The 26,288-nt window shown below is 32.7% G+C and overlaps 1 protein-coding gene across 1 annotated transcript; it reads left to right on the forward strand.

Annotated features, from left to right (window-relative positions):
* The first annotated feature begins 1,814 nt into the window (after nucleotides 1-1,814).
* On the forward strand, nucleotides 1,815-26,236 carry SLC6A14 (solute carrier family 6 member 14). The gene is made up of 14 exons (XM_053579642.1): nucleotides 1,815-1,996; nucleotides 2,956-3,121; nucleotides 6,047-6,178; nucleotides 7,546-7,707; nucleotides 8,532-8,670; nucleotides 9,832-9,964; nucleotides 11,511-11,651; nucleotides 15,752-15,980; nucleotides 17,594-17,719; nucleotides 18,933-19,051; nucleotides 19,512-19,611; nucleotides 19,894-20,003; nucleotides 21,918-22,085; nucleotides 23,525-26,236. The coding sequence occupies exons 1-14, from the start codon at nucleotides 1,949-1,951 to the stop codon at nucleotides 23,669-23,671; spliced, it is 1,920 nt and encodes a 639-aa protein (XP_053435617.1). The 5' UTR covers nucleotides 1,815-1,948; the 3' UTR covers nucleotides 23,672-26,236.
* Nucleotides 26,237-26,288: the final 52 nt, after the last annotated feature.

Genomic DNA, 26,288 nt, shown 5'->3' on the forward strand with positions numbered 1-26,288 from the left:
AGTGTCACAGCCCTCTAAGAACTCACAGTCTAGGGGACTATAAGCACAATATGAAAATGAATATAGGGTAGTGTAGGAATATGAAGGAGAGTCATCTCCACCTATTCTACAGTAATAGAGGAGGAACTATTGTGGAACAGCCTGGAGGAGGTGCCACCTAAGCAGAGTCTTAAAGGATGAGTAGTAGCCAAATGAAGAGGAGGGTGGGAATTTCCCGAAGAAGAAATAGTATGAGCAAAGGCACAGAAGTGAGAAACAGCACATTTGTGCACACACAGGAAAAGATACACAAGCTTGAGAGTTTGAGGCAGGAGCCAGGTAATAAAAAGACATGCTTGGCAATGAAAATAATATCCCCACAAACAAACAAGGAAACAAGTATATTATCTAAAATCTATCTTAAATTTTATGCCTCAGATGCCCTAACTCAGAAAGATGTTAGAAATTGCTCTACTGTATAGCAGGCAAGGAAAGTTGCTGGTTGTTCCCCCTACATACTGCCTACATCTGCCTTGTGATCTCCAGAATCTCTCTATTCCTATGATTCCTGTTCTCTTTTTATTCCCTTAGTTACCAACTGGTTTGCAGTACCCCTTGATGAGACCCTTTTATTTCTATGGGATTTTGATAGTGTGGTAAATGTTATTAGATTTGTTTTTCAGCTCCCCTGGTTTCTATATCTAAGACAGGCTAATAAGTCTTTCATCTTAAAGAAAGTCATACCAGTAGTATATAAGACTAATAGACAGATACTTATGTGTTGACACTGACACACACACACACACACACACAGACGCACTAACATGTCAATCTTTGTTATGTTCAAGACAAAGTTAGATCAAACGTATTGATACTTTCTTACTTCCCTTGTAGACTTTCCTCTACCTTACCTGCCTATATTCCCCAGGGCATACTTATATTTCAACTGGGAAATTCTTTTCAGTTAGTGGAAATACAGTACAGAATTTGGCTATCTGCTTGTTACTCTGTGGGCACAGATTTGTCCTGTGTTTAAATCCTATGACTTTTCTGATGGAACAGTACTGTATTTGTAAATAGCAATATAATAATTATTTCCTCCTTGTTTAAGCTGACATAGTTCCTCATAGTTTACTTTACAGACCTTACCTTTCTTGTAGAATAGAGTCCTTTGTTTGAGCTAGAATTTCTCATAAACCTGCTCAATAATTTGTTTGTGTTTGGCCTCTTTGAAATACTAAACAAAGCAATCCCTGTCAAAGGCAAATCTGTCCTAAAGGAAGAGAAAGGAGCCTGAGACATAGGCTCAAAGTTGCTCTTTTCAGGCGTAGCCAGCTGGGTAACCTTATCTCAGCTAGCTGCTTTTCAAGGTGCCCAATTCAGGGGCTTTTCCTCTGGAAGCAGCATTTGTCCCAGGGGATCAAGTGCTTTGTAGTGAAGGGCATAACTTTGGGAAATCCGAGGGCCTGAGGTAGTATGGTCCATTCAGGAGAAGCCTGGGGAGCACAACACTGTGCCCCTCCTCCTCCAGCAAGAGGGAAACCAGCCCTTGACCCCAGGACAGATACCAGACCTAGAGGAGAGATTAGGAGGAAGCTGGGAACCCAGGAAAGGAGACGAGATTGCAAAGGCACCTGCAAAGCTCTGAGTCAAAGGCTGTCAGTCATCTCTGCTCAGGCTATTCTGCTATTCCGCAGCCCAGCCCTTTCCTGGGGCCGGGATAGGGGATTGCTACATGTAGGCTTACCCAGGGGAAAAACCAGAGTCTCACTTTGGTCTCTTCCGGTATTTGACACGACTGGGTGCCCAGGAGGGGGAGGAGAGAGCTTCCCTTCATAAATGGTCCCACCCCTGGGCAAGGTGGCTCATTCTGGCAGGTAATAACAGAGGAGTGTGCACCTGCCACCAGTCAAGCTTAACTAGACTTCCAGAGGAGGCAAGGCGGATCAAGCGAGGGAGTGAGTGAACCATGGACAAGTTAAAGTGCCCGAGCTTCTTCAAGTGCAGGAGGAAGGAGGTAGGGATCTGGGAATTGTGGGAGGTGTGGAGGGCCTGAGAAGGGAAAACTTAATTGGGGGAGAGGTTGTCTGTTTTTGCTCTTTGTGGCTGTTCCTTGTTTTCCACATTTCTGTTCAACTATCTTCTGATGTGCCTGAGATGTCAGAAAAAAAAAGAGAAGAGTGCTCATTCCAGTATCTGGAAAACATAGGGCAAGGCCACCTCATCCTCTGCCTTGGGAGTACCCACAAAATCCTATTCTCTTTCCCTCTCCAGACTGTGTCCATATACTGGGGGTAAGTGAAACAGCACAGGTCCTTGTCTGACCTGAGCAACTCTTCATACCCAGGAGCTGCTAATAGTTTGGAAGAAAACCCTTGCTCCTCCCTCACCCAAAAGTGGCAAGAGAACTGCTCCACCTGGCGGGAAGGAGAACTTGTTTCTGTATATTATTCTGTGGCTTTTAGAAAAGCACTGATTTTACTCTCCAAGACAGAGAAGTTAAACTTCCCTTAACTCAAAACATCCCGAACTATCAGCCCATGAGATAATTCTATGAATTCTTTCTTTTTCGAACAAAAGCTACATTTGATTTTTCTTCTTGAAGATCTGTTATAATCTCCAAAGCATTAACTTCAACAGTAATTAATCATTTAGACTTTTACATTTAGAAGCTGATTTGTTCACTTACATTTGCCCTTCAAGCTGGTGCAACATTTAACGTTTTCACCAAAATGTGGATGATCTCCTTTGAAGAAGTAGTAAAAATATATACACATAGAACTTTTCTCATTCAAATGTTATAAATAAATGAAAAGTAGCTGTCATCAGAAATCTCCCTAACTTTAGAAAGAATTCCTTTTAGCCATTATTTTCAAAGTCTCCCCCTCTTCTGTTACTCTGTGAATTTGTGAAATTAGGCTTCTGTGGCATTTATAATATGTGAAAGACAAGGTGTTGACATTTTCTCTTTCCCAGAAAGTGACGGCTTCATCAGAGAACTTTCATGTTGGTGAAAATGATGAGAATCAGGATCGTGGTAACTGGTCCAAAAAATCAGATTATCTTCTATCTATGGTTGGATATGCAGTGGGATTGGGAAATGTGTGGAGATTTCCGTATCTGACTTACAACAATGGTGGAGGTATTCTCGTCTCTTTCATTTTCTCTCTAGTTCCAAGTGGGGTGTTGTATGGCTAGTGAGGGTATTTTAAGAGCTTAAGAAAGGTTTATGATAATTTTGTTTAATGGGAGGATGATAAAAAAGAATATTGCATTTATTATTAGTCTGGTCTACTAGCTCAAGTTAGAAAGATAGTTTCTAACTCAGTTTCATTCTCAGATGTGAACTTCATAAAAGTTTTATATTTAGCACTTGTTAGCTTCTGATGTTAAATCCCATGTAATCTTCAACTATAACTTATTCTGCCTTATTTATGCATGTTCCTGTGATAATGTCAGACTCAAGTTGTGTTTTTCTTAATTTATTGCTGAATCTAAGAAAAAAGCAGGGGAATCTAGGTTCTTTTATAAAGCTCAAATACATTGTTTGCTTAACTATAATAAGGCATTACATTTTGGTGACTTAAGTATGGAAAGAGATGATTTAAAGTAAAGGTTTAGTATTTTAAGCCACAACATGTGATTATATGTATTCCAAATTTGATTGACCATTTAGAAGATCCTCCTAAAATGCAATAGTTTAGTTCAAGGCTAGATGTTTTATTCCCATTAAGTAGTACTGTTTATACCTTGTAGATCATTGAGGTAGACTCAATTAGAAGAAGGAGGAAAAATAACTCTGAGGTGACACACAAAGGGACACAGAATGAATTGCACGATTCTCTAGCAATGTCAAAACAACTTTTCACTTACACCATATTTTATTTACTTGTAATTACATGTTCTATTAGAAGCATAGAGGTGACATGCCTATATATTTCATAACCAGGTACCAGTGAAACTGTGCCACTATAATTATTTTTCTTGGTACAATAGGATGTTGTATGGTGATATTTTAATCTTACGTTTCTTGTTAATTGGTTGCATTAAAACATTCACAGTAGCCTTCAGAGACTTAAGAAAGGAGCTATGTTTATTAAACATTTTAAGTGTTGAAAGCATAAATTCCATATCTAAAACCCAAGTTGTCAAGTCATGAATTTTGTATAGGCGTTAACTGGGAAATGTGTCAGAGATCATATTCTTTGTGGTGTCTATCTCCTAAGGTCCAGAGTGGTGAAGAAAAGCAGTCAGATTCTTTTCAAGCCCCTTGTACTCATGTCAATAATAAGAAACTCCTTCATATAGAATTCCTGAACTTATGTATGACTTGTGTACAATTGCCATATATTTTTGGGAATTATATTAAACTAATTTTAATAGAGAACTATAAAATACAGTCAAAATTAATATTATTTATTGTATGCTATTGTCTTTTTCAATGACTTTCTCTAAAAGTTAATATGTTCCATTGGTTCTCAGTTTTTAGAGATCACATCAATTGGGTAATGTATCATCTAGGAGCTCACAGTTGCTTCTTTTGTCCCAGGCTAGAAGAAGAACATGAAATTCAAATTTGTCAAATGTTAAGGTTTAAAAATATAGTCATATTTGAAAAACTATTGCTAAAATCTGGAAACACCTTTATTTGTAGATTCCTTTTAACTGTTTATGAAAGAGAAGTGTGATACCATTTTAATGTCTAACAGTATTAACAATTTGAGGCCACTATACAAACAACTTATCAATCATTGTTAATAATGAAATAATATAATGGATGAAATCCTGAAGAAAATAATCTTTTTCTTCTGAAAATACCTGTCCATATGCGATTGGTGAAATATTATTATTGTAGCTAAGCAAGATATTTGTATTATTTTTCTTCATATTTATCATTGGTAGAACTTAAACTTCTATTAGTCATAGTAATGATGGTATGTGTATTGCAACATTTATACTAACATATTTGTCCTTTTAGTCTAGTGACTTCCAGGATTAGCATCAAAGTAAAGTCACTTAAGTATGGGTACATAATAAGTACTTTATTGTCTCATTTTTAGTAGAATATATTTTGTAGGTTTGGAAAAATATAATTCCTATGTATGATCTTGTAGTATCACATGTAAAAAATACACGAGGAAAAACTGTAGCATGGGTAAATGAAATGTACATAATCTAAAATCCCATTTTTATCCACTAATCCCCACATTTCTTTTATTAAACTTTGCCAAGACTTTTAGAATATTTAATACGTTTAATATTCTGCCCATGCTTCAACCTATAAGTTAATAAAGGTTCTAATGAGCATTATTATGCCTCGAAGGTGGGAAAAATGAAAAATGTTTATAAATGGGAGGTCTGAATAACATGAGTGAACTATTCCATATGAATTTAAAAGTTAACTATGAGTATGTCTCAAAAATTCAGTTTCCTAACAAAACCAATAACTTATTAATATTGAGTAAAGAGTTTTGTGATAATTTGAGAATAATAAGGTTTGCAATAATTTTTAATCTGAAACACATTTAGTATTGACACCCTAAGTCTTAAAAATACACTATTCATTTTTAAAGAAGAAAGGTGGAAAACTAACATTGATCGTGGGCTATGTGCCTGCCATTTTGCCAAGTGTTTTCACATAAGACCTGTATTTGAACCCTTACCACAAACTGAGTTGGTATTATTCTTTCCTTTTATGGGGATCCCCAGGTTTAGAGGTTAGGTAAATTGCCCTAGGCCACATAACTGGTAAATGATGGAGCAGGTATTTTAACCTAAGTTCATCTGGCTCCAAAGCCTGTTATCATTCAGTTCTTCTGGCTCACTTTGTATAAGCTATTGATTTTAATAATCAGAGCAACTTCATTAGGTAATACTAGCAACCCATCATAGTTAAGAATTCCAAGGTTCAAATAATAAACTACTTTTTCAGAAAAAGTAATTTTAGGTCCAAACCCTGTATCTGATTCCATGATTTCAGGATGCTATTAAATGCTATGCTGGTTGTCAAAGTGTCTTCAGGGTTTTGAGACATAGTAGTGATTTGGTTCTTTTTTGCCTTTTGTAGGGGCCTTCTTGATACCTTATGCAATTATGCTAGCATTGGCTGGTTTACCTTTGTTCTTCTTAGAGTGTTCACTGGGACAATTTGCTAGCCTAGGTCCAGTTTCAGTTTGGAGAATTCTTCCATTGTTTCAAGGTTGGTATTAAAGTGTTTTCTTCAACACGTTTATCGGCCTACTTGTACATTGGCCTACTTGTACATCTTCGCTATGTAGAAGAAAAATGGGCTTAAAATACTGACATACTAAGGCAAAGAATCAAGCACTGTTGTTTTTCTGTATAGTCTGAGATGTAGAATTTCAAAATCAAATGTTAATTTTTATTTCTGTTTATACTGGGCTGCAGTTATAAGAAGGGATGGAAAGAACACTAAAGACAGTCCCAAGGGTGTCACTATTTTCCTATTTTTACTTTTTAATTCTTTTGGCACATAGTTCTGTTGTGCATTAATTTCAAGGGTTTGCCTTTTCTTCTGCTTCACATCCAGTATTTGAACTATGGCCTTTGCATATCTTTTACAATGCCTCAGTTAGAAAAGTTGAAGGGGAGGTCGCTATTTTTTCTTGGATTCTCCTAATAAGATAGGACACTGGTAAAGCTCTAAAATGCCTTGATTGTTCTTAAATATCCAATTGTCTTTTTTTCTTGAAGATTAGGTATAATTTTGGTATATGTTAGCTGCTGAAAACTATTTGTAAAAGCTTCATTGCATCATCAAAATAAAATTCATAAAGAGATGAATAGAATGCTCGTTCTGGAAGATTGGAGAAGTTACCACAAAAGCTAGTCTTAAACGTAATACTTATATTTCTAAACTGCATTTTGTAAAAGGTGAAAGATTTATACTATCTGAAGAAAAAGCAGAGTATCTAAACTGCATTTTGAAAATACTGAGTTAAAGAAACTTGGGAAGTTTAAATCAGGATTGTTACTGAATTACTGACTATTTTTTTGTTTTGTTTTATTTTGTTTTTACACATACTTGTAGAAATATTTCACATTCTTCTTTTGTGTCATTATTTTCGAGGCTTTTGTTTTCTAATTCTCAAAATGTTGATTTATAGATTAAGATGTAACCGTTGGTCAGTGAGTTAATAGTGTATGCATTTTGAATTTTTCTTTTTGTTTAATGTCTACTCTGCCTACTCTGACAAGAATTTGCAGATTTAATAAGAAAGAGTAATGGATGTGGGTTTTTCTGTATGTAAATTTGATGGGATTAATGCAAGTCTCTGCCCTTGCCTTTGATACCTTTTTCTAACTGGCAGAAAAGTTACCTTAGAAAGCCAATCATCAAAATAATTTTGTATTTGGAAGAAATCTGCCTAAATAGTATCAACTCCCACTTTCTTAGGGAAAAAAGGGAAAAATAGTTATTTGAAAATCTTTTCATTTTAAAATAATTTTTTTTTTTTTTTAGAAATTGAGATGCAGCCTTTATATGAATTGGCAAAAGATATTTCACTTGAGTTTATTTTTCATTTTAATTGTTCTTTTTTCTAGGTGTGGGAATTACAATGGTCCTGATATCCATTTTTGTGACAATCTATTATAATGTCATAATTGCCTATAGTCTTTACTACATGTTTGCTTCTTTTCAAAGCGAACTACCATGGAAAAATTGTTCTTCTTGGTCAGATAAAAACTGTAGCAGATCACCTATAGGTAAAAATCATTGATTTAATTTTTTAAATATTGTCAATGCCACATCAGACTTTTATGTTTTCTGAGTAAGCATAAAGGATTAAATCATTTTCTAATAAATTTAGGTATAATTTTAAGTAATCCATAGGTCATTGATAAAAGCAGAATATAGCATGTATAGTCTGAAAATTGATTAATACAGAGTGTTAATCTCTGGAAGTGGGAAGGGAGGATAAATCATGCCTAGGAGTATTTCTTATAGGCCTAAGTCCTAGGCAGGACTCAAAGAAGAAAATGGAAAAGTAATAAATAGAGGAAAGTGCTAACCATGATAGTAGTGTTTGCATCAGGAGACAGTGGATATTGTCTATATCATATATTGCTAATCTTTGGGATGATATAACATCAGTATTGTCTAGTCTAATAGTCTAATTGTAGACTATTACCACTGTGATTACTTATGCACATCAGAGGATAAAATTATAAATATTTAATCCTTTTGAGGAATTTAAAGGTATCACTTTGTATGTGTGGGTTAGATAAATCCACATACTAGAAATTCCTTAGAACATTAATTTCTAAATGAAACAATAGTTACTTCATAGCTGTTATTACTATAAATACAATCATAGTTAAAAGGGGTAGATTTTTATACTCTCAGCTTAGTAGAAAAGGTTTGAAACATGCATGGCTTGTTATATTCATAAGATTTCTATTTCACTTTCACCAAGTAACAATTTAGATGGCAGTTTGAATATTTTACCATTTACCATGCTTTTTGTTTAGGAAAGTAATCTTCTAAAACTAAGTACATATCTGTGTCTGTATTTTTAAATCATTTTTAGTAACTCACTGTAATGTGAGTACAGTGTTTGGAGAGATCATCCAAATGAATAAAAGCTGGGTAGACAGCAACAATCTTACCTGCATCAGTGGCAGTGAAGTTTATCATCCAGGACAGCTTCCCAGTGAACAATATTGGAAGTAAGTACACTAGATGATTTATTTCTAAGTAAGATGTTATTAAAATGTTCTCATAAACAGCAATGAAATATCTCTAGGCCTCTTTGTTAATTCACAGATATAGTAGAAAAGGAGGAATCATAGAAAATTATATTTCATTTTAGTTAAATGCTTAACTGTCCTAGGTAAATAGTAGTTAACTGCAAAATTAGCTCATAGTCAACAATTTGTCTTTTATAAATTAGTTATTAAATGGGCATAACATTTTCAATAATGATTCATGTCGTACATACTTGCTATAAGTTAGAGAATTGCTTTGAAGAAAAAAGATCTCCAAATCTGAAACTATAATGAACAAGTTCTAATGATAAACAGTTGAGTGATGAGTAATATTTGGGTCAAAATTTTCTTTAAAAGTTGTAATTCCTCATCAGTTTGGTCTACAATTAACATTGTATGGTAAGAATAGATATTTGGGATTTTATTTACTTTTAACCATTTTAAATGTTTGTTCTTTACTCTCCTTACTCTATACCATTATCCAACATTCTTGACTCTATTACCGAATGAGCTCTTCCTCATCTGCAAGTTAATGCCCTTTGTGAATCTTTTAAACATTAGTTCTTGGAATGTTCCCCCACATCAATCTTATAAGTAAGATATTAGATCCATGCATGTCCCTATGGTAAAACTCAGAATTATATAGAATGCTTCTGAAAAAGGTATGAATAATGAGACGATCTGGGTTTGATGATATCTACAAGTATGGGATAGGGAAATATTAAATACAATTCTAAATGTTTTCTTCATTATTTTAATTTGACAAAAATATTATAATAATTAAAATGAAATATTTTAATATAAGGTTAATTTGCTTACATAAAGAAGTTTGAAATGTTAGGGAAAGGTCATAGCTAAAGCGATCAGTAGGTCTTTTATTCTAGGGTTTGGAACTTTGGATTGGCTGCCCTTAATTCTGAAATTCAGAGATGGGCTGTTTAGTAAATTGTTTCCCCCTCCATATAATAGTATCTATCAGTAACAGAGTCATAGGGCATTGACATTCTCAGTAAGATACAATACTCATGACACTTCTCCCTGGAAGAAAAATATCACAAAATTCAATATATATTTTTTTAAGACAAGTGACTATGTGTTCATTAAAGGGCTTATGTGTTTCAGTAAAGTGGCACTCCAACGGTCAAGTGGAATGGATGAGACTGGAGTAATTGTGTGGTATTTAGCACTTTGTCTTCTTCTCGCTTGGCTCATAGTTGGAGCAGCACTTTTTAAAGGAATCAAGTCTTCTGGCAAGGTAATTTGGAAAACACATTAGATAGTGATGTAGCTACTTTCCAACTTCATTGTAGTTCAATGTCAAGCATATCAAACACATGTTTTTGTGATAATGGGACTATTGAAATGTATCAAAAGCTTTTTAAGTAGGCATACTAGCTCTAAGTAAATACAAAGATCACTAATATTGTAAACAAACAAACAAAAATTAGTATTTGAGTTGTTCAATTACTCAAAACTTAGACCTTTCTAGTTGATACAGCATTCTGAGGCTTCAGGGTATATATATATATATTTTTTTTCTGTCCCACTACATTAATAAGCATCTTGAATGGAATTATGTATTTCAGTGTTTGGTTTAGAAATTCTAGAGCCATGTTACGTAGAGTAATAGTACATGGGACTCCCATACTTGGAGCGAGAAATAACTATATGAGTATATATATATACTATGCAGTCATTTCTTAAGTTAAAGCTTGCCAAAATTGACTCAGAACCTTCTCTCTAAGTAAAGGGGCCTCTTCTGGAAAACATTCTGTTATATTTTCCCAATTCATTGTTGAATTTTTAAAATTTTCATTGAGCATAATGCCAATTTAAGGTTGAAACAAAATTTTCTCTGTGAGCAGTTTCACAGTACCCTGAAAAATGAATGTTTATGTGTTTTTAACTAGTTGACTGAAATTTCCTTAAAGGTGGAGAATAGGAATAATTGTAGTCTTAGTTTTGTATTCCTACTACAACATCCAGCACGTTCAGTTAACATTAAGTTGTACTGAGACGTGCCATTATAGCACAAACATACCATGAACATCACAGGTCCATTGGAAACTTTTCAATATGTTTTGAAACTGTTGGTTCTTTTTTGACATTAATATTGAAAAATGTCTATTAAATGCCATTTACCCAAGAAATTAATTTTCATTGGTCTGGATGACTTATTTAAAACATCTTCTTGGGCATAGTATCAAACATAGGACACGTATGGATCAAAAACATCATCCACATTAATGGAAACCCAGTCTCAAAGGCGATCTGCTCATATGGAACTACGAGCAGATAACAAGTCTTATCTAGAATGAAAGCAGTGGACTTGTATGTGTGTTATCAAACTCTCTTAATGGTAAGCTATAAGAATAACAGAAGCAAATTTAGTAAGTTTTTATTGGATTTGGACATTTATTAGGATATATTTTCATTCTCCTTGGGGGCTGTTTATTTACTAATTACTGTAGGGTTTAAAATCATTTCCCGTCTCATGTCAATGCAGCACTTCACTGAGAGGAAACACACAGTCTTCTTAGACTTTTGTAAGGCTATGTTTAGGAAAGCATTCTATCTATATTTCAAGTAACCACTGCTGATATATTGTTTATTTACAACATTAACTTGGGAAATATTACTTTATTCATCAAAATTCAAGACACTAATACCTTATGAAATCCTCAGCACCTTATTTTACTAATCTCAATTTGCTAATTATTTTACCTATTTGCTGTTATCTATCATAACCTATATCACAATTAAAAAATAACTTACCAATTTTTGATTGTTTATCTTGATAGGTGGTATATTTTACAGCTCTTTTTCCCTATGTGGTTCTACTCATCCTGTTAATACGAGGTGCAACTCTGGAAGGTGCATCAAAAGGCATTTCATACTATATTGGAGCACAGTCAAATTTTACAAAACTTAGGGAAGCTGAGGTAAGACCTAATTTGAATTTCAAATTATCTAAAGAGGTAAACCTTAAAAACAAATACCAAAATTTTTTGGTTCCAGATGAGTGTCATTAATGTTGTAGCTTACAAAAGAATATACAGTTAAATTTATTGGAGTTTCTATCCACTAGGATGTATGATTTAACTATTTAACATGACTTTAATGCTTTCTTACTGGAAGTGAGATAATTTTGAAAAGGATTTTAAAAGTCATTTTATTCTTATACATAACTGATTCTATTTGACCAGAGGATTGTGGCTTGTTACTCTGAAAAAGAATATTTCATGCATAAATACTTGCAAATTGATGATGAGGACTATGTAATTTATTCAATAAACTCACAATTACTTTCAAGATTACCACTGGAAGTTTAATGATCTAATATGCATCTTTTTTTTTTTTTTTTTTGGCCAGGGCTGGGTTTGAACCCGCCACCTCCAGCATATGGGACCGGCGCCCTACTCCTTGAGCCACAGGTGCCGCCCTAATATGCACCTTAAATGTCTTGAAAAGTTATCATCTCAAAAATTGTCAAATTTTGCTTAATGAATTATGAAGTTAAAACAAATTCGATATGGCTTAAGCATTCCATAAACAAAACTATTACTTCTAGGAGAAACCTAAACATATGCCATGAACTTGAATTGAGTAACTCTCTTTTAACTTTAGTGCTATCTCCAGATAAAGTATCATGAGTATCATGGGTAAATAAAATAATTTGCAATTTTGACTGCAAAGAGTATTAACACTAAGTGTACTCCAGATACTATGCTTCCATTGATATGGCCTAAGAATTCTTTTACTTCTTATGTAGTCATGCAACATTTTTCATACATATTAAGCTTCTGATCAGCTAAAAACCCATAATCATATGTTGAAATTTAAGAATCATTGTGTTAATATTATCTGGCTCACTAGTAGTCCTATTCAAAATGAATATCAGTTTTAGTCTGTTATGGTATTCTTCATGTAGCTCATGCTAATTTTTAGCCACTGCTGTTTTCTTTTCTAAATACTTATCATCAGATATATAACTATTTGTTATAGAATTTTTGGGGGTAGTCATTGTCAAATTTACCAACTTTTAGTGGTGTAAATATGTCATTTTTGAAAATGAAATGCCAATCTCTGGTCTTTGGTTACCTCTCTTGTGCTCAATAATTTTCACTAAATGATTAATTATAACACATCTAAGTTATTTTAGAACTATAAAATTTTATTATTTTCATCTTGGAGATTAATGTATTTTCTTTTTGAGACAGAGTATTACTTTGTTGCCCTCAGTAGAGTGCAATGGCATCATAGCTCACAGCAACCTCAAACTCTCAGGCACAAGCAAGCCTCTTGCCTCAGCCTCTTGAGGAGCTGGGATTACAGGTGTCTGCCACAATGCCCAGCTACTTTTTGATATGGGGTCTTTCTCTTGTTCGGGCTATTCTCAAACACATGAGTTTAGGGTAATACACCCGCCTCAGCTTCCCAGAGTGCTAGGATTACAAGTGTGAGCCACTGCACCTGGTGCATTCACAGACCATTTTAATTTATTTTTTCATTTATCTTGGGCCTCACTCTTTAACCTTGTTTATTAATCTCTTCCCAATTTAAAGACCATTTTCAATGGTGAATAAGAAACAAATAAAATGGAAGTTGGGATTCATCACCTTATCTTTCTTAGGTTATTAAATAAGATAAAATATGTTACTGCACTTTGAAAGTAGTAAACTCTTATATAAATTTGATCTAATATACAATTATTTAATTTTCTGTTTTATTATATTATTATAGTTGCAACATATTATCTAAGAAGTAGATTGACAATGTTTTTTAAACCTCATAACTTTGAGCATAGTTGAAAAGCACCTTTAATATTCTTTAAGTGGTTGTGGAAGAGGAGGAAGCTCAAAACCCAAGGTGTATCTGAAGACAGAGTGAGGAGGACTTGTGCTACCAGATAGGGAATAATATTATATTTCTGTAGTAATTAAATTAGTGAGTTGTTGGCATAGTTAAAGACATACAGAGCAGTGGTGCATCAATGAATTCATGAATCAGAAATAGATTAATGAATCTATGAAAATTAATATGTGATGGAGGTGCCAATGCAGATCAATGGAGAAAGATGGATTGATTATTCCATTGATATAACTCTGATTTTCGATTGATATCTAATTGATATAATTGATAATATCAGTTATCCTTGAACAACTTACATCTTATTTAGGAAAAAACAATGAATTAGAAATTCCACATCTTAATATGAACAATATCAATTTCAGGTGCATTGAAAATTTAACAAAACTTTGGTTTTTTTTTTAGAAAAAATATAGAATAATATTTTCACAACTTTGGCTTAAGTATTTTTTTAAAGTTAAAGAAATAAAGGATTATGCATATAATCAAAGATGGATAGCTTCAGCTACATTAAACCAACAACAAATGCTTTGGTTAGTCAAAGAAAACACATTGTAAAAAGGTCAAAAAATTAAGCCATAAGGTGAGAGAAAAAAATCAACATACAAAATAGACAATGGATTAGAGTCCAAATTACATAAAGAATTTCTAGAAATTAAGTAAGACAATCCAAGCAAAAACAACAGCAAAAGACATGAAGAGGAATTTATCAGGAAAAATTAAGTAGAAAATAAACATGTAAAAATGTTTACCATTGTAAGTAATCAAAACTCTTTTTTTATTATTTTTTATTTTTTATTTTTATTTTTTTATTTTTTTGGTTTTTGGCCAGGGCTAGGTTTGAACCCGCCACCTCTGGCATATGGGACAGGCGCCCTACTCCTTGAGCCACAGGTGCTGCCCCAAAACTCTTATTTCAGTCACTAGATTTAATCATATTAAAATTTTTGACCGTGTATTTATTGGCAAGGATGTGGAGGAATGGGAAACCTCATAGTCAGCTGCTGAAAGCCTTCTTTCTTTTCTTTTCTTTCTTTCTTTCTTTCTTTCTTTCTTTCTTTCTTTCTTTCTTTCTTTCTTTCTTTCTTTCTTTCTTTCTTTCTTTCTTTCTTTCTTTCTTTCTTTCTTTCTTTCTTTCTTTCTTTCTTTCTTTCTTTCTCTCTCTCTCTCTCTCTCTCTCCCTCTCTCTCTCTCTCTTTCTTTCTTTCTTTCTCTCTCTCTCTCTTTCTTTCTTTTTCTTTCTGTCCCTCCATCCCTCCCTTCCTTCCTCCTTCCTTCCTCCCTCTCTCTCTCATCCTGGGTAGAGTGCCATGGCGTCATAGCTCACAGCAACTTCCAACTTGGCTCAAACGATCCCCTTGCCTCAGTTTTCTATTTTTTAGTAGAGATGGAGTCTCGCTTTTGCTCAGGCTGGACTCAAACTCGTGAACTCAACCAATCCACTGACCTTGGCCTCCCAGAGTGCAAGGATTACAGGTGTTGAGTCACTATTCCCGGTCTTGATGGAAGTTTTTTAAAGAATAATTAGGCAGAATTTAGTAAAAGAGAGGATGCATTAACTCTTTGACATCCCAGTTTCACAGCTATATATGAGGAAAAATAAACAAGAATGTTCACACCTCAATAATACCAACAGAATGAATAACCTAAATGTCCATCAACAGGAGAAACAATAAATTGTGATACACACAGTAGGACAATACAGAAGTGGAAAAGAGTCATTAAACTACATTTTTAATTGAACCACTTGAATTGCTTATATTCTTCCATTTTAAATTATAAAATTTAAATTTTATATGGTTCAACTTGGGAATCAGTAAATCTTATAATATCGAATGAAAAAAGGGCAAGTTGTATATTGTTTACATGTGTTAAGATGACTCTTCTGTACATAAATCCCAAAACATGCAAAGCTAAATATAAAGAAGAAAGAAATCATGAACATGAAAGTCAGGATAGCAGTTACCACTGAGGGCTGGAATGGCAATATGATTAGGAAGGAACACAAAATGGCTTAAAAAGACTGGTAACATTTTATTTCCTAAGCTAGGTAATGGGCACTTGGGTGTTCATTTCATTGTTATTTATAATATATATTAAAATGTGTATGTGAAATATTTATACAAATGAAAAATGAGTATGTTTTCAAATATTAAATTATTTTCTCTTATAGGTGTGGAAAGATGCTGCCACTCAAATATTTTACTCCCTTTCGGTGGCTTGGGGTGGCTTAGTTGCTCTGTCATCTTACAATAAGTTCAATAACAACTGCTTCTCTGATGCCATTGTAGTTTGTTTGACAAATTGTCTCACTAGTGTGTTTGCTGGATTTGCTATTTTTTCTATATTGGGACACATGGCTCATATATCTGGAAAGGAAGTTTCTCAAGTTGTAAAATCAGGTATATCATGTTATATATTACTGACTTTGAGTAATTCAATGTAGCTGACTTATGAAACTCTAATATAGTTTCTAGCAATTTCCTTAAAACAATAATGATTTTTATGGTATTACATTTTCTTTCTCATTTCATCTTATGTAATTTGCTTGTCTTAATAATATAATAACTATTAGGTGTTCTGGGTAAAAAAGAATGTATTAGGGAATAATTTTTTAAGAAAATAATATGATCTAGATTTTGTTTAGTCCTTAATGTGAACCACTTTGACACAATTACAAATTTCAGGCATCATGTGACCCTTTTCCATGCATTATAAGAGAAAAAATGTATATACAAGTCCTTCTATGTACAATCACAGCATTGGTTCAGATTTTGTAAAACACACCATTATCGGCTCAGTGCCCATATACACCGAGGCTGGCGGGTTCAAACCCAGCCCATGCCAGCTAAACAACAACAATTGCAACAAAAAATAGCCTGGCGTTGTGGTGGGTGCCTGAGTTTGAAGTCTGAGGCAAGAGCATCAATTAAGCCTAGGAGTTTGGGGTTGCTGTGAGCTATGACGTCACAGCTCTCTATTAAGGGTGACAAAGTGAGACTCCATCTCAAAAAAAAAAAAGAAAAGAAAAAGATCAATATCATATAAATAGAGAATCAAGTAACTTTGAATGTCCAGCTGTGTCCAGCTTTAAGAAATATGATTTAAAAAATTTCTAACTTCAAAGACATTGGGTAGGGGTCCTTAATTATCTGGTTAAAGATTCTTAGGAAAAGAATCTTTAAGTAGGGATACATTAAAATTTTATTTATATTAAGTATCATTTGATAGACTGAATGATAACAGAATGTCAGAACTAGAAGGGACCTTGTGGTTATCCAGTGTCTAACACCTCATTGACAAGAGTAGATTGATGCACAGAAATGTTACGTGTACACTAAGTCTTACAAAAGGACAAATATTTAGGAAGTGATGAAGCCTAAACTAGAAGCTAATTTTTCGTGAATCCTAGGTCTTCCGAGAGGTTAGAGAAACGTAAAAACATTTAAATCTGAGGATCACATGGTAGAGTTGGGGAAAAATAAACAAGTTCTAAAGCCAACATCAAACAGAAACCAAGATTTTAATTTTAATTTCATTATATACAATTTTGCATATATCTATAAATTGATTAAAGTGTCACTACTTATAGAGATTCTAGAGAATCTCTAATTAGTTCCATAAATGTATCTTTTTTGATAGTATAATTCTTTTATGATTTCTAGACTGAGATAAGGCAACCTAATTTAGGTTTCTGGGGTTTAAGACTGTTGTTCTTCATCGATCTTAAAAAAAATTTCTCCAGTCAAAAAAATGCCATTAAGAGAGTTAGAATTTCTTATGAGAAATGCACCATATGCAAAATTTGTCTACTAGCTTAATTCATGTCACATGTTTACATCAACATAAAATAACCAATTCAAATGTTTTAAAAATTGAAATAGTTGGTAAAGAATATATTTCAGAGTTTGTATTGCCAAATTAAGATGAGATTTTTCTGGTATCTTATTTTGAAAATATTTAAATATGTGAATTTTCATGGTAACTATCTTAAAATTACACACTTTTTTCTTAGGTTTTGATTTGGCATTCATTGCTTATCCAGAAGCTCTAGCCCAACTTCCAGGTGGTCCATTTTGGTCCATATTATTTTTCTTCATGCTTTTAACTCTGGGTCTCGATTCTCAGTTTGCTTCCATTGGTAAGTAATATCTCCAGTGTTCACATACCCTACTTATATTTTATTCATATTTCTTCTACTTGAAAACGTCCTTTTCTTATAACTATTGCACCTTCTACCTGTTATCCTTAGAATGATCTTTCTGAAAATCTTTGAAAACTTAAATTTAAATACAGAAAAATACAAAGTACTCATGTGATTTACACTAAAAAAGGAATAAACCTTAATATTTTATCAGACTTATTTAAGTTTTTTAAAGAAAATAAATGTTATAGTAAATTTGAAACCCCCCATATTTTTCTCCTAAATACAATTCACATTCTTTCCTAGAATCAACTGTCACCATTGGTTGTTTGTGTTATTCAGTTCATGTTTATATGCATTTTATGTGCATCCAGAAATAGTACATTTTTGAAAATTCACATAAATATGAAGTTTCATAGCATACATATAAATCTGAAAATTTTTACATGTAATATAAATCTATGTTGATACATGGGCATACTTAGATCTAGTTTATTGACAATCTCTTTGTTGTCATATGATGGACATTTGGACTATTTCCAATGTTCCTTTTTACTATATACACTGATTTAATGAATATCCTTGCATATGCTTCTATGTACACATAGGGATTTTACCCAGGGTAAATAACTAGAAATTCTGAAATAGTTTTCAACGTATCACTCACTTACATAAAACATTTTCATAGTTTGCTCTGTTTATAGGATAAAATCAAGATTTTTATGATTGGCTTTAAAATCCCACAAAAAGTTGAAACATATTTCCTAATCTTTTCATTCCTATATCCTTCTACTCTTAGCCAGTTACCTATTTAATGAACATATTTGTTTCTTAAACCTACAATCCTTTGTCTCGTGGCATTTATTAAAATATTCACCTTATTTAAAAGTCCTATTAGAATTCTTCCTTTCCTATAACCCTCTTTCAAACTACTTAAACCCACAGGGGCCTGTTATCTTAGTTACTACTAGTAACAAACCTTATAAAATAGAGTAAAATCAACAAATAGAGTTGCATTTGATTTTCATCAGAACCAGCAATTGGTGATTACCAAGAGAAAGGACCCTGTGGATTTGAATAAGGGAGGAGTAGGAACCAGAGCATATTATCAACATACATTTGTAAATTTGATTAATAGAAGTTGAATTCTGTGATTAACCTTATTGGCAAATGACTTGATATGTAACATGCCATTTTTCCCCATCTGAAGAAACGATTACAACAACAATTCAAGATTTATTCCCCAAAGTGATGAAGAAAATGAGAGTTCCTATAACTTTGGGTTGCTGCTTGGTTTTGTTTCTCCTTGGTCTCGTCTGTGTGACACAGGTATACGATAGCATTTTTTCATAGACAAAATATTAGTTGGAGCATACTTTATAATCTGAGTAAGGAACCCAAGGATTAGAAAGATGTTCAAATCCAATTCTGACTCAGATCAAGGTTTTATGAGTTTTAGCCCAATTTTCCCCTATTATAACTGTGTTAGTAAGCATACTTTGTAAAGAAGAAGGTCCAATGATGGACAATTTCCCCAATTACAATAAAATTATAGACTTTATACATACAGTATAACTTTATTTTCTCCCCAGTGACTCAGTATTGAATAATAGTTTTTGAGAAATTTAAATTCACACTCGTATTTACATTTGAAATATTTCTTTTTGTGTTTTAGTAGAAGTGAAAGTAAGGAGCTATGTTAAGATAAAATTAATAGATTCAATTTTTTAAATAACTCATAAATCATAAAAATAATTAAAATACTGAGAAGTAATTGATTTTTTCATAGGCTGGAATTTACTGGGTTCATCTGATTGACCACTTCTGTGCTGGATGGGGCATTTTGATCGCAGCTATACTGGAAATAGTAGGAATCACCTGGATTTATGGTAAATAATGACAATAATAATTATTTGCAAGTTTTATTAAAATGTTTAGCTTTATTCCTTTTATTATGTTTACATAATTACACTATTAATAATCATACTATGATAACAGTAAAGCAGAATATACTGGGCAAAATATATTATGAAAGAAATGTAAATATAGGTGTATGCTTCATTGGTGTGCCATAGAAAGATGTTTAGATATAAAAAGATAACTGGAGTCACAGTAATTATTGGAGGAAAATATGAGCAAGCACTCAAGGTACTCTTTAATGTTTTGTTTAGGAGGGAACAGATTCATCAAAGATATAGAAATGATGATTGGAGCAAAGAGGTGGATATTCTGGCTATGGTGGAGAGCTTGCTGGTTTGTCATTACGCCTATCCTCTTGATTGTAAGTAATAATATACCATGAATTTGTATCAATAATATATACATACACATATACACACATTCACAAAGATATATTGAAACGCATTGGAAACAAAAGGCAAATTAAAGCTATAAATGAATACAAAGTTTTTCAGTATTTATGGCTGATACCTTCAAGTTGCCTAAATTACAATGACATTGTAGTATTCTTTTTGATACCATAGATACTGATTGCTGAAAAACAACACTCATCTTTTAATGTGTATTTTTTACTTTATGGGGAGGTATTTAGTATTTGAAATTATTGTAGTAAAAGAAATTCACTTGTGCCCGTAGAAACAATGGCATATGTTAATAAATTCAATTATTGGTACTGTTTAGGAGGTGAGGGAAAGCAAAAAAATGTCTTACTGGAGAGATATGACACATAGACATGAAATCAAATAACAGTTGACACTAAATGGTCAAACCTAAATAAACCCTTCATAGGATGGAGAACGACTATGAGCTAGAGATAATGGTGGGGTTGGGGCCATGTCAGAGCCCCAAACCAATGCATTTTGGTTTTCATTGCCTTCATGCTTCAAAGGTTTTCCTAGAAAAGATCATTGAGTAATTTGATCTAAGATTTGCTTCACATCTGAAGTATCATATTTGTTGGGCTTTAGGTGTTATTAAAGTGTTTTTAAAAAATATTATAAAATCAGTTTCAAGTCATGGTAGTTTGGAACTAGCCGTGCTAAATTAACATATTTGGATGCTCCAAATTCTTGCTAAATGACTGAATAATACCTTTTTTCTAATGTGACAAATCTCCATAATTAAATAATCCCCTACCAGTTTAGAACCAGCTAACTTCATTGATTATATAGGTACGAAATTTAAATTTAATTTAAAATTAAAAATTATGCAATGTTAATATATTGTCATGTATTTTGTATAAAGTCATGTATATTAGACACCACTATTCATTCTCTTGTAGTTATGTACAATTACAGTAATTATAAAACACATTTAAATTGTTGTAATTAAACTAAGTTAATGGAATTAATTTATTTTACTTTAAAATTAATCTTGCATGTCTATTTACAACGATTCTTACAATCTATTGTTTTAACATTAATTTTAGTAAAATAAAGGCAGCTAAAATTAGAGAAAGTTCTGGGTTATTTGGGGGTTTTGAGTTTTTTGTTTTGCTTTATACAATTTTAGGCAATTAGTTTTAATTCATCAACATCTCTAAGAAGTCTTTTAAACATGTAACCTGGCCTTAAAGTATTTTAATCTTTAAGATTCATATTTCACTATATTACCTAAGCATATACTGAGTTTGCTTGCTTGTTTCTGCTTTTTTTTTTTTTCTCCTCAGTAAGAGCCTGAAAGTGAAGTGTGCTTTGGTAAACAGTAGTGCGTGTAACTGCATGTGTGTTTTTGAGGTGGCAAATGAGGTGTTCTGTGTAGTGGGAAATAATAGAAACAACTGCTAAGCAATGAGGGAAGCATGTGCACTAAAGTCTCCTTTGAATTCTCATCAAATTAATTGAAATGCTGCCTAGTTTATGGTATATAATAAAACCATGATACTATGAATAAAAGTTAAAAAGCTTAATAACAGAAAATTTCAGATATTATTTTACTTTCAATCTGATATATGGCCAAGTATTTTATTGAAATATATGTTGAATAAGTGTTTGTATTTTTATGAATATATGAAGGTATTAATTTTGGAAGAATTTATTAAAAGTGGAAATAGAAGTTATTTAGTTTGGCTCATTTCTTATTATCTTCTGGCTTACTTGATTATTTTAATTGCTTTAATTCATTTTCATTTTAATTATATTTGATAAATTACATATGATGAATGAAATTAAATTGGAATATCTAGTGCAATAAAGTATAATATTGGGTTTTGTCTTTTTATATTTTACCTTCTCAGGCAATTTTTATCTGGTCACTGGTACAATTTCATAGACCTAATTATGCTGAAATTCCATATCCTGACTGGGGAGTGGCTCTAGGCTGGTGTATGATTATTTTCTGCATTATTTGGATTCCAATTATGGCTATCATAAAAATTGTTCAGGCTAAAGGAAACATCTTTCAAGTAAGAACATTAAATTAAAATATTTTACCCTTTTGCAAAGTACTTATCAAGATAAAGATTAATTTAGTTAATTAATCTCATTAATAATATGATTAATCTCATTAATAATATAATTAATCTCATTAATAATATGAGATTATATGAGACAAAATTAATCACTCTTTCCTTTTGGCTACTTCTATACCTGATATAATTATGTTACTAGTGCATAACATCATATTATATTCTCTCTATATTTGCATGTCTCCTGGTACTAGAGTATAAGCTCCTTGGTCTTGCTTGTTGCTGTATCCTCAGGCCTTATTACAATGCTTACAACATAATAGCTAAGCTACCTATACTTGTGTTGAGTTATTCCTGAAGATGTCACAAAGCAAATCACCTTTTTGTTTCATATCTATAACCACTCCTTTTAAAACCTCATTTGGTTATAATATATGTCCCAATAGTGCATTTAGACTAGAATTAGCCTGTTAAATTATCTTGAACCCTATTCAGACCCTGAGTCATCCCTTTTCCATGCAGGACCAGTGGTTAGAGTTGATTAGGTTATACCACAAAGACAAGGACAATGTAGACTTTGGAGTTAAAGATTTAAATAAATTCTGAAGTTCATTGAAAGCAATAGTTTGACCCTGGAGCTCTCTTTTCCTTAGTTGTTGAAATATTCCCAGGCCACACTGGTTTAGATCCTTACCTCACCCTCATCCCAATGCAAGAATGGAAATGCCTGAGAATTTAGTGTAGAGTATGCACTAACAACACTGTTACTCTAATGAGCCCACACTCTTTCTTTTGAAATTAGTTACATACTCAATTATTTTGGTTTAGTAGTTAATATAATTATATTAACAAGTAGTTAAATTTGATTATAATTTTTTTTCTTAGTAGGCTATACAATACGAAGAATTTAGGCTACCACCTTATTTTATTTTTTTTTATTAAGTCATTTGTCCATAGATCATGAATACATTTATGCCATTATGGGATTCAATGTGTTGATTATTTGTACAAATTGGAGTGCTTACATTCTACTAATCAATATAGCCTTCACCTCATTTACCCAATTACAGCGTTAAGACATTTGTGTTCTACACCTGATAGATCCAACTTGTACTTGCAATATGCTACATAGGTGTGGTCCCCCCCACTAACCCTCCCTGTATCGACCCACCCCCCCTTCCCCTCTCCCCCACTTCTGTCCTTCATCCTAGGCTATAGTTGTGTTTCATTTTTCATATGCAAGTGTGAGTGATTATAAATTGGTTTCACAGTGGTACTGAGTAAATTAGATATTTTTTTCCATTCCTGAGATACTTTTTACTTCTTATGATGGTCTTTGTTAGCAAAAAAATAAAATAAAGAATAATTTTATATTTGCATGTTTATGGATTGTAGTACTTAAATTCTAAGACAAGAATTTTTCTTTTTGCTTTTAGCGTGTTGTAAGCTGTTGCAGACCAGCTTCTGACTGGGGTCCGTACCTGGAACGACATCGTGGGGAGAGATATAAAGGCATGGTAGATCCTAATAAGGAGACTGACCATGAAATACCTACTATTAGTGATAGTAGAGTACCAGAATGAGATCTCATTTTAAAAGATATGTGGTTGTGTAATGTGATTTTTTTAGAGTAAGGGAAATTTTTATTTATTTGTATGTTAATTGAGTAGAAAATGTATATACTATGTTCATAATAGTGTGATAAGTTTTTTCCCATTTAAGCATGAATGTAACATAAAAATGTGAATCTATTAATATTTAGCTAGGTACTCATATTTCTCTTTAGATTATCTGTATAATTCCTACACATATAACTGTCTCTATTCACAATAACAATTTTGTAAATATTATCATAATGTTTTTCTAATGCATTGGAAACTTTATTTTGAGCTGATTACTTATAAAATAGTTGTTTTCTATTATACAAGTTTTAAAATATTATTGGCTCACATTTTCTTAATATACAATTTTTTGCCACAAAGCTGGGTGAAAAATAAATCAGTATATTTAAAAGAAAGTGTTAGAAACTGAAGGCCTCAATCAGAAATGGTATAAATGTATGGAAAAAATTACTGAATTTTATGAGGACTCTAATGCTTTTGAGACAGGTATTTCTAAAACTTCATGCATTTGCTCTATCTTATATATGCTATGTGAATTTAGTTAATGTTCTTTATTCATATAGAGTGATATAAGACAGAAATTTAAGGATCCTATGGCCAGTAAGTGGCAAATCTAGAAAATGGAGTTTCAATTACTTCCTTACTCATTTCCCCTATACTGTCTTCCTTAGGTTACATTTGGAAGAAAAGTATGATCCATTTAATTTCTATTGTGTTTCATAAAATTAAAAATTGTTCATTATATTCTCTGAAATCTAGGTTTAATTTCAAACCAAAATGTTAACTAGCAAAGGGCTTTAATCAAATCTAGCATTTTATGATTGTGATACATGGCTAATAGAGCAAACAGAATGATTTTGTTTTATATGAATAAGTTATTGATTATGGGTGATAACTGGTTTACATACTGTTAAGAGATAAACTTCAAACTTGGCAAAAATGAGAGAAGTCAAATTATAAAGTACTATGTCCTGGTTTTCTCATAAAAATAATGAAATATATTATACCATTAATAGCTTTGGATATTTATTATAATCCATAAAACATTATGACAATTGGTTTAAATGTCACGACCTCGGATGACAAACACCAACTATATAAGGAAATTCTGACCTATTATTAAATTTCTTAACTTAGTCTTCAGGGAATGTATGGAACATTTTCTGTGTGTATGTGTACCTGAATTTTTCTAGAGAGTCCATAGTTTTCATCAGAATATTCTAGAGACCTGTGATCCAAAAAAGTTTAAGAACCACATATACTACTTCTGGCTTTTGTGCTTACCAAGTGAGTGACAACAGAAGGAATAGTTTTCTTACATATTTTAAATTCCTTTTCCTCTTTTTTTGATTGAAGATGAAGGAGAAATGGATTAAGGCATTTTCTGTAATGTATACTGGTAATTTACTTTAGAGAGAGAGAGTATGAAGGTAGTAGGTAAATAGGTTGGCCTAAAAATGGACCATCCCAGTGAGTTGTGTCGATGTGTGTATACATAGGATTAACTTATGTTTGATATTTTGAGGGTTTTCATTGAGGGTAGGTCTAAGGTTGCTGCTGAATTTCAAGAGATTGTTCATTCTGTAATTATACTGAATTTTATAAAATATTATTTGAAATAGATAACTAGAGCTTAGACTTTTTTCTTAATTATTATCCACAGTATGATACATGCATTCCACCATTACATTTTGGTGCTGTGTGGGGTATGGATTTTTCATCAATCAGAAAAACGTAATTTTTCTATAGGTGACTCTTGTACTTCAGGGAAGATTTTGGCATCTTAAATGAAAGAATATATAATTGGGGAGAGAGAGGAGGTGTGAAAGGGGAGAAATTCCCTTTGAAATCAGACCACAAAGAGTGGTTAAGAGTTTGTGTCACTATCTTCACAAGTGTGTAAAGCACAGGTCTTAAGGGAGTGCTTAGCATATTGTAGAGTTTTCAATGATAGCTCTTATTATTACACGGTGGCAAGATACAACGCTGGCAAGAAACAGTATTCTGCATAATGGAAAAGAGTTCTATCAAGTTCCATTTATTTTAATGCAAACTTGAATTATAGTGTTGTACTGTAAACCATTAGGAAAACTGATTTTCACACTTGAGTGAAATTAAAATTACTGTTTTTAACTATATTTTTACTGTAGCTTAATTTTTCTCTCTTTTTTTTTTGAGACAGAGTCTCACTATGACACCCTCAGTAGAGTGTGGTGGTGTCACAGCTCACAGCAACCTCGTACTCTTGGTCTTAAGCGATTCTCTTGCTTGAACCTCCTAAGTAGCTGGGACTACAGGTGCCCACCACAACGCCTGGCTTACTGTAGCTTAATTTTTAAAACTTTTATGTTCTACACTTGACAGATTTGAATTGAACCCTTGCCATATGCTCCATAGGTGTGGTTCCACCTTTTATCCTCCCTCTATCAAACCTCCCCTTTCCCCTCCATGCATAAATGTATTCATAAATTATGTGTATTTGACTTAATAAAAATAAATTAATTAAAAATAAAACTTTTAATTCTTTCTCTGTCATGCTTCTATTCCTTCCCCAGTATATTAGCATCATGTAATCAAT

Source organism: Nycticebus coucang, chromosome X (assembly GCF_027406575.1).
Source record: "Nycticebus coucang isolate mNycCou1 chromosome X, mNycCou1.pri, whole genome shotgun sequence".
In the NCBI taxonomy this organism is placed as follows: Eukaryota; Metazoa; Chordata; class Mammalia; order Primates; family Lorisidae; genus Nycticebus; species Nycticebus coucang.

Bases quoted from the DNA above. Each gene is read 5' to 3' on its own strand.
- SLC6A14 (XM_053579642.1), top strand. From the start codon at position 1,949: ATGGACAAGTTAAAGTGCCCGAGCTTCTTCAAGTGCAGGAGGAAGGAG. The intron at 6,179-7,545 runs GTTGGTATTAAA...TCTTTTTTCTAG, and splicing joins AATTCTTCCATTGTTTCAAG to GTGTGGGAATTACAATGGTC. The intron at 8,671-9,831 runs GTAAGTACACTA...TATGTGTTTCAG, and splicing joins CCCAGTGAACAATATTGGAA to TAAAGTGGCACTCCAACGGT.